The sequence below is a fragment of the Choristoneura fumiferana genome, chromosome 4, assembly GCF_025370935.1.
Source record: "Choristoneura fumiferana chromosome 4, NRCan_CFum_1, whole genome shotgun sequence".
NCBI lineage: Eukaryota > Metazoa > Arthropoda > Insecta > Lepidoptera > Tortricidae > Choristoneura > Choristoneura fumiferana.
In genome coordinates this window covers 1,709,776-1,719,616 of record NC_133475.1, presented here as the reverse complement: position 1 = coordinate 1,719,616, position 9,841 = coordinate 1,709,776, and the positions used below count along the sequence as shown (strand labels likewise).

Here is a 9,841-nt window from a genome sequence, read left to right as displayed (position 1 = left end):
AATTTTTACTAAATTCCGATGGAAATACCCAAAAATTGCATCGTGATCTTCATAATTGTAAATATAATATAATAATAAATATAAGTAAGAGATAGAGAAAAAACATCAACAACATTAGCGCGGTTTCAGTGACAAATCACTGTTGCTTTCTTAAAAATAATTAATCTTAAAAATCTTAATCTACTTCTGTGAGATTATCAAAAAAAAATGAGAGCCATATTTTTGTCCATCAAACAAAAAAACCGTCCAAGAGCGTGGTAGACACGCCCGAGAGAGGGTTGTGTACTTAGCTGTTACGAAAAAATCAAGTAATATTTTTCAAAGGATTTCGTATTGTGCACGGACGGAACCTTCCAAGATTAGGTAGGTATATTTTATAAGTTAGGCTGCTATTTACTCTTAAACAACTATCAATTCTCAAGCAATCTTAGCCCTTATAATTTTCCTTGTAAATTTGATTACTGGATTTTTTCAAATTTTTCCATCTAACAGTTTAGATTTTTGAGGAGGCAGGGGGGACGCTCGATTTTAATAAAATTTGGTTTTTAAAAGACCTATCCAGCGATACCCCACACCACACCAGTTAGTCAAGAAAAAAAAAACCTCTACTTTACGTCTATGGGAGGTACACAATAAAATAATAATTTTGTTTTTTATTTTACCACTTTGGTGGCGTGACTGATATGTATATGGTTTACTAATGTTTCGCAACAAACGTTTGGCCACCTGATTCATTTCGCAACTGTTTAATATTTCTGAAACTGTAAATATTTCAGGATTTTTATAAAACTAACCTATCCTAACCTAAAGGGTTCTAAAGTCCTAAAGGGTACACGATGGCCCTGAAATAAATCCTAAAATATTTACAGTTTTAGAATTTGTGAAATGAATAGTTGCGAAATGAACGAATACCTACGTATATTCATGCCAAATTACAGCTTTCTAGTACTAACGCTCTCTAACTTTAGCCGCGGACAGACAGACAAACAGACTGACAGACATAGATTGGCTCAAGAGCGCAGTCAGCGGTATCGGCAATTTTTGAATAATAATATTAGTTTTTGTTTTACAAATATACAATTTTACTCGCAAATGTGATGAAAAACATTGTATGTCGCACGGGCGGTACTAGAATTATGAACATCGACTCATTAAAGCCCTCAGTCTTCGCCTTCGGGCTTCTAATAGACCCTCGTTCGTAATTCCTTATTTACCGCCCTTAAGACACAATGTACTTTATCAACAGGCAACATCAGAAAACCGACATCGATTGTAGAAAGAAATACACACGATCAAACTACTATTTCTCTTTTAATTAGTTGTAACTATATAAGTCACACACCATTTTTATACTAAATATGAGTGACATCATTAGTTTCATCTTCTTCTTCTATTCCGTTTGTTGAAGACACAAATCTCATGTCCTGTCCTTTTTCTGTAGGTAATGCATTCTTCACCTTAATGTCTGAAAGTATTAAAACATCGTTGCTAAAACAATATACTATTTTCATTTATCCTGTATCCAGCATTCTCTAGACCTTGTATTCAGTTTCTATTTTTTTGCTAAATTTCTAGGGGAATTTCTAAAAATTACAACGCAGTCTTCATTTAAGTTCGATTTAAGATTTTACATAGGGAGGGATGTATGTACCCGATCCTGTGGAAGATCGTAGCTGATTACTATCCCAACAAAAACTTATAACAGAAAGTCTACAAGCCGTGACTGACAACTTTGATATTACTAAAATCATCAATAAAAACTGATAGAGATATTTTTCTCATAATTCGAATTGAATTGATTTACTTACCGTACACCGAATAGCGATCTTTGCAGCAGCCAGACAATGATTTCCAATAAATAAGGACACCACCAAGTATCAAAACAACAATGATAGTCACTGTGGGTATAATGACGTACGCCTCAATCGTTTGTGTCCTGAAATCAAATAAGTTTTTGAATGCTTTTTTGACGCAAGCCTTTTATATGCCATAATATCCTCCTTCCCGCACAAATGGCCGAAATAAGTTATCCTATACAGTTCACATTGTTAATTGTTAAATAATTTATTGAATCAGGCGTTACTTTGCAGAGGTCCATATCAATGATATCCATCGAATGATTATGATGATCCATGGAGGTCCTTATGAATGAAGGTCGCTGGTGAGCATAGAAATGCTTTTACTTCATTGTTAACTGTTCTTACGTTGTCGTTTAATCTTAAGTGTATTTATTTCTATCCACTGATATTTAAACTGTTTTCCGTATAATTATAGATACACATAAAACCATCCGTATTAATTTATCTATTACTTACCAACTGTCGCTTCCTGTTTTGTCCTTATCGGCAACAGTGCTGTTAAATGAACTATTGTTTTGCTCCTCATCATATGTATGCTCCAAATGATAAGTAGAATCTGTAGCTTTATTTGTGACATCATTTAACTTATTAGTATTTGACGTTGTTATGAAATCATACTTCTCTGATACATTTTCTTCAGTGTTTTTGACGTCATTCAATTTATCCGTGTATGATTTCGTTACAAAATCATACTTATTTGATATATTTTCTTCAGTGCCTCTGATGTCGTTTAATTTATCCGTGTATGACTTAGCTATAAAATAACTTGATACAGTTTTTTCAACACCCACTGATGTCACTCTTAAACACACAATTTTTTCGCAACTATGAACAGAGTCTTCTCCACATACTTTGCCATCAATAGTCAAACGTTGAGCTTCAAAATGTTCCTCGCATTCACATTTTCCTGGTTCATTACATTCTCCTTCACAAATGCCGCAATCAGGCACACAAGTATCATTATTTTTATTAACTTTGTATCCAACTGAACAATTACAAGTATTGGGTGCCACACAAGTTCCATTACCGCAATCAAAGTTACATTTTGGTATACAAACGACTTTTTTAGTTTCGTCTACTTCGTAGCCTGTGTCACAATCGCAAACATTTGGTGCTACGCAGGTGCCTTTGCCACAATCAGTGTCACATTTTGGTACACATACAGGCTCTTTAGTTTTGCCTACTTCATAGCCTGTGTCGCAATCACAAACGTTTGGTGCTACACAGGTGCCATTGCCACAATGAATATTACATTTTGGTACACAAATTTGGTTTATAGTTGCATCTACTTCATAGCCTGTGTCACAATCGCATAAATTTGGTGCTACGCAGGTGCCTTTTCCACAATCAGTGTTACATTTTGGTACACATACAGGCTCTTTAGTTTCGTCTACTTCATAGCCTGTGTCACAATCGCAAACATTAGGTGTTGCACAGAATCCATTGCCACAATTAATGTCACATTTCGGTACACAAATGGGGTCCTTCATTTTATCTACTTCGTAGCCCATATCACATTTGCAAAAATTGGGAGCTATGCAGTAGCCGTAGCCACAATCAGTGCTACAATTTGGCACACATACAGGCTCCTTAGTTTCGTCCACTTCATAGCCTGTATCACAATCGCAAACATTTGGTGATACGCAGGTGCCATTGCCACAATCAGTGTCACATTTTGGTACACATACAGGCTCTTTAGTTTCGTCTACTTCGTAGCCTGTATCACAATCGCAAATATTTGGTGCTGTACAGGTGCCATTGCCACAATTACTGTCGCAATTTGGTACACAAATGGGGTCGTTGGTTTCGTCTACTTTGTAGCCCGTGTCACAATGACAAATATCGGGATTTATGCAGGTGCCATTTCCACAATCAGTGCTACAATTTGGCACACATACAGGCTCCTTAGTTTCGTTCACTTCATAGCCTGTATCACAATCGCAAACATTTGGTGCTACACAGGTGCCATTACCACAATCAGTGTCACATTTCGGGACACAAACGGGATCGGGATCGTTGCTAACGTCTACTTGGTAGCCAGTATCACATTCGCAAATATTCGGAGCAACGCATGTGCCGTTCCCACAATCAACGTCGCATTTTGGTACACAAACAGGATCTTTGCTTTCATCTAGTTCGTAGCCTAAATCACACTTGCAAGTATTAGGAGCTATGCATGTGCCATTGCCACAGTCAATGTTACATTTTGGCACACATACAGGCTCTTTAGTTTCGTCTACTTCGTAGCCTGTATCACAATCGCAAACATTTGGTGCTGTACAGGTGCCATTGCCACAATTACTGTCGCAATTTGGTACACAAATGGGGTCGTTGGTTTCGTCTACTTTGTAGCCCGTGTCACAATGACAAATATCGGGATTTATGCAGGTGCCATTTCCACAATCAGTGCTACAATTTGGCACACATACAGGCTCCTTAGTTTCGTCCACTTCATAGCCTGTATCACAATCGCAAACATTTGGTGATACGCAGGTGCCATTGCCACAATCAGTGTCACATATTGGTATACAAACGGGCTCCTTAGTTTCATCTACTCCGTAGCCTGTGTCACAATCGCAAACATTTGGTGCTACACAGGTGCCATTGCCACAATCAGTGTCACATTTCGGGACACAAACGGGATCGTTGCTAACGTCTACTTGGTAGCCAGTATCACATTCGCAAATATTCGGAGCAACGCATGTGCCGTTTCCACAATCAACGTCGCATTTTGGTACACAAACAGGATCTTTGCTTTCATCTAGTTCGTAGCCTAAATCACACTTGCAAGTATTAGGAGCTATGCATGTTCCATTGCCACAATCAATGTCACATTTCGGTACACAAATGGGCTTGTTACTTGCGTTTATTTCGTACCCAGCGTCACAATTACAAACATTAGGTGCAATGCAGGTGCCATGGCCACAACCGTTGTCACATAGTGGTAAACACCTTGGAGAAGGTATTTCTCTGTTATACCCATATCCTTTGTGACACTTACAAACTTGCGGGGCTTCACAAGTGCCATTTCCACAGGGAGTATCACATTTTGGGACGCATGTACCTGAAAAAAAAACGAATAATAGTCAAACTAACCGTATTTATAGCCTATGTGCTCTTCAATGGGACGTGTCACTACACACACACACACACACACACACACACACACACGCACGCACGCACGCACGCAAGCAAGCACGCACGCACGCACGCACAGGCCTTCTCTAAGGTCCCGGTTATGGTAGTAGTTATAAGTTAAAATCCCTAAAGTTTAAAACGTTATAAAACTCTTACCATTCTGCAAGACATAGCCAAAGTTACAGCTGCACTTCCCAGGGGAGATGCAACTGCCATGACCGCAGTCACCGCATACGGGCAAGCAGTTGTAGGAAGCGTTGGGGTCAGGTTTATAACCCGTGTTGCATTCACACTGGTTCGGCCTCACGCATGTCCCTTGTTGACATGCTGGTTTGCATTCTGGTTTACAAGTAGGGCTGGAAAATAAGCGAGGTAAGGGAAAGTATTGTGTAAGTGTGCAGCTGTGTAATTCAAAATATCCTTTGTGGCCTTGTTAGGGGTTCCGGAGCCAAAAGGCAAAAACGGCACTTTTATAGTTTCGCCATGTCTGTCTGTCTGTCTGTCCGTCCGTCCGCGGCTTTGCTCAGGAACTATCAATGCTAGAAAGCTGAAATTTTGCACGGCTATATATGTAAACTATGCGGACAAAATGGTACAATGAAAAATTCTAAAAATAATTTTTTATGGTACCTCCCATAGACGTAAAGTGGGGGTATTTTTTTTTTCTCATCCAACTCTTTAGTGTGGGGTATCGTTGGATAGGTCTTTTAAAACCATTAGGGATTTGATTTTCGCTTTTCGATTCAGTTATTTGTTTGCGAAATATTCAACTTTAAAGTGCAAATTTTCATGAAAATCGAGCGTCCCCCCCCCCTCCTTCTAAAATCTAAACCGGTGGGTGGAAAAATTTGAAAAAATTCAGGATGGTAGTAAGTACCCATATCAAACTTTCAAGGAAAACTATAACGGCGAAGTTTGCTTGAGAATTATTAGTAGTTTAAGAGTAAATAGCAGCCTAAGGTATAAAATATACCTAAACTTGGAATATTCCGTATAAAATACAAAATCCTTAGAATAATATTACTTAATTTTTTCGTGATGGCTACGGAACCCTATTTTGGGCGTGTCCGACACGCTCTTGACCGGTTTTTTTTAACTGATAAGATAAACATTGTTTAAGATGGCTACACTGGGTATAGCCTGTAACACGAGCAATTTAAAACATAGATCGTACTCGTCAAACTAAACAACATTAGTACAACATTTGCTACCAGCTCATTCAGTCATGGTAACATCCATCTGATAGCAAGGTTCCGTGAGTTTGTATAGCAAGGTAGATGACTATAGGTTCATTTATGCTGACTCATGCTGAGGCACCGCCTTCAAACTGGTAGAAAATTATTTCATGGTTTTAGGAGTTGGTTAACTGAGCTTAACTGAATTTTTCTAGTATCAAAACGTATGTAAATACTAACTTTGCAAAAGAGCCGTGATTAACGTAGCCATTACAACAATACGGCACTCTTTCAGACACCCGTTTCTGCAATGAAATGAACAGATACATGAATACACAGCATCTACTTTATATGGAAATGCTAATCTAGTGGTTTCTTATGGTTTTTCACCAAGGTCTGTGGATGTCTTTCTGAATTTGTTTTCACAATTTCGGAAACCACCTGCGTGATTTCCATAAATAAATAAATTCAATTATACTTACGGTAATCCAACGCCAGTCGGAATCAAGTGCAGACCTGGTCTTCTCACACGAAAAAAACGCATAACATGTTTCTTTATAAGTCTGTCTATAGGTGTAGCCGTACCATTCGCGTTCGTATTTGATGCTCCTGCAAAAAAAGTAATTATTAACACGCTTTTTTTCCTTATTATTATTTTGGTTGACTGTACTTGCACTGTCATCTGCCTAATACAAGATATCCCTGACCATGGGGCTTTAATTTCAAGGTTCGATTCTACTCACGAAACTATGCTACTGTTGTTTTGTAACATTTTCAAAAAACTTAAATTTCGATCATTTATTGATTCTAATAGTTTAATTGTTAAATCAGCGTATCAAACATGGCGGTGTTATCGCTGTCTCTTGGGGCGAGGGCCTTGAAATAATTTTAGTCATTTCTAAGATAAACATTTATCAATGTGACGTCAATTTAAGAGCGTTTATAACTGCTGAGCTGGCAACGTTGCATTTTTGTTAGTTTTTCTCGATTATTCCATAAAAATTTAATGAAAATTAAAAAAAATGTTTGATAGAACACTTCTTAATTATATACTTAAGTTAATGTGTCTACTCCAATAATTATTCGTGATATACTTTTTCATGGATTCCTATCCTACAATATTGTGTACAATAAATACTATCTAACTTTTATATTCTTTAAAAACAAATTAATGTTTATGAACGGTTTTTAAAGAAAATAAAAGTAATTATCGAATTTCGAATAATCCTTTCTGGATGCCTACGTTATAACATTACCTGCATGCCAAATTTCAGCCCGATCCGTCCAGTGGTTTGGGCTGTGCGTTGATAGATCACTATGTCAGTCAGTCAGTCACCTTTGAGTTTTATATATTTAGATCTAGAAAACTAACAAAAATGCAACGTTTCCAGCTCATCGTAGTCATATTTTAAAAAGTAGTAGAACATTAAAAAGTAGCTCAGTTACATATGCGACTAAAATCGAACCCTGTATTGAAAGCCCCATGTTCAGAGACTCCCTGTATGTAATATATTTATATATATGTACACTAGACCTGAAATAATTACTTTGCTCACCCGCGACCTTAATTATGATAGCTACGTTTATGTAAGAAATGTGCGTTCATGCAGTTCCTCCACCTCCACACTGTAAGAACACACAAATCACACAAACCCAAGCATTACCAACCACCACTCTACACTGGCGCGTTACGAATTCAACCAGAGCTCTTCTTCAGAGCTTTGGGTCCTTTCGTTGGATTAAATTTCGAGATTTTACTAAATTCTCATGGCAACTCCAAAAATTTGATCGTGAATTTCATTAACATCATACATAAAATGCCCACACCAAATTTTATCTAATCCTGCTAGTTGAAATGTTGAAATTTTATCCCGATCTCCTATATAATCCTTCTTTATATTATAAATGCGAAAGTTTCTGAGTGAGTGACTGAGTATGTTTGCTACTCCTTCACGCTGAAACGGCTGGACGGATTTGTATGAAATTGGGTATGTAGATAGCTGGACATCTGGAATAAAACATAGGCTACTGTTTATCTCGATATTCCCACAGGATAGGGATAAAATCTCGAAAAAACAACCGCTGGGCTTAGAGTCATGAAATTTGACACGATTGTTTTTAATGTAACGCCAATAAAACCACGATTTAATTTTCGGGAATTACAACGGGAATTTTTAAAATCCCGAAATTTCAATTCAGCTGCTGTATCTAATGATTTACGTGTGCGCAGGCGCGGGTTAACACTAGTGCTATCTAATCCTACTAAGTAGTTGAAATGTTGAAATTTTATATACCGGGTGTGGCCAATACAAGCAAAAAATTAAAACCCATTCCCGTGGGAATTAACGAAAATTACATCGTGGTTTTAATTGACATTCCATTAACGCATTTTCGTGACTCTAAGCCCAACGTTTAATATTTCGAGATTTTAACCCTATCCCGTGGGAATATCGGGATAAAAAGTAGCCTAATTTCATCTAAATCCCTCCAGCCGTTTTAGCGTAAAGGAGTAACAAACATACACACAGAAACACTTTCGCGTTTATAATATACATAAGTAGGATTATTTTCAGGTTTTCAGTTATTTAATTAACACCTTGTCCTTGTACTCGTATTAATAAAACCTACTTGCTACGTACTTAATACTTGTTTTATTTTGTGTTTTATGTAATTTGCGAAGTGCGAATAAATATTTCTATTTCTAATAATAGTACAATTTTAATAATAGTAGTAAATAGTACTTACCAGTCTAATCTGGTGCAAATTTGACAGTTGATGTAGCAATTCAATCCAAAAAGTAACAATACTACGATACTGGTCCGAAGCATTTTTAACTTGAACTACTTATTTCATAGTTTTCTATTTGTACTATGCATCTGAAGGGTCAAACCCACAATGAGAACTGTTTGCACCCAAATGGCACAAACTGTACGCTATGTTATATAAGGGTGACCACAAATTCGACAAGACAACTCATAGAAGAATAGATAAGTAATAAACTAAAATATTATTTAAAAAATAACTCGGCTACTCAGCTTTGGAGCCAACGTATGACTTCGTGCCTTTTGCGGCTGGTCCTTGGGGGGCTGAAGCGAAGTCTTTGGTGTGGGAGCTGGGCCGTAGGCTACGGGACAGGGGTTGCGACCCCCGCTCCGGGTCGTACCTGGTTCAGCAGGTGGCGCTGGCCATACAGCGGGGAAATGCGGCTGGCATTATGGGCACCTTTGAGCCGGGTACGACGCCGAATGGTGGTTTTTAGGTTGTAGTTTAGGTCTTAGTTTGTAGGTTATATATATATATTACAAGTTTAGGTTGATTTTATTTTGTTTTAATATTTAATTCGTTTCAGCTTAATAAATGCTTTTTAAAAAATACAAACAACAACAAAATACAACTGAAAAAAAAGTTTTAGCATCATCTGGGCCTATAAACGTCCCACTCCAGGACATTGGCCTTCTCCGAACGAGAGGGCTCGGACCGTAGTTCCCACTCCTGCTCAGTACGAATTGGTAACTTCACACACACCACCAAATTTCTTCGCCAGTCTGTGCAGGTTCAAAAACACACAATGCTGCATTTGTTACTAAATAAACGAAATTGGGTATTAAATATTTTACGTATTAAATCAGCAATTCTTTTATATTTATTAATTTACTTCGAGGATCATTG

General features: G+C 37.6%; 1 protein-coding gene across 1 annotated transcript; it reads right to left on the bottom strand.

Annotated features, from left to right (window-relative positions):
- Window positions 1-1,292: 1,292 nt before the first annotated feature.
- On the bottom strand, window positions 1,293-9,078 carry LOC141427252 (uncharacterized). The gene is made up of 7 exons (XM_074086506.1): window positions 8,918-9,078; window positions 6,655-6,781; window positions 6,413-6,477; window positions 5,154-5,353; window positions 2,316-4,923; window positions 1,809-1,936; window positions 1,293-1,465 (listed from the first exon to the last, which is right to left on the bottom strand). Exons 1-7 carry the CDS (start codon window positions 8,998-9,000, stop codon window positions 1,353-1,355), a joined length of 3,324 nt encoding a protein of 1,107 aa, XP_073942607.1. The 5' UTR covers window positions 9,001-9,078; the 3' UTR covers window positions 1,293-1,352.
- Between the last annotated feature and the right edge of the window lie 763 nt (window positions 9,079-9,841).

Coding starts and splice junctions, on each gene's coding strand:
- LOC141427252 (XM_074086506.1), bottom strand. CDS start 9,000: ATGCTTCGGACCAGTATCGTAGTATTGTTACTTTTTGGATTGAATTGC. Junction 6,478..6,654: donor CCGACTGGCGTTGGATTACC/GTAAGTATAATT, acceptor ATTTCATTGCAG/AAACGGGTGTCTGAAAGAGT. Junction 5,354..6,412: donor AATCACGGCTCTTTTGCAAA/GTTAGTATTTAC, acceptor CTTATTTTCCAG/CCCTACTTGTAAACCAGAAT.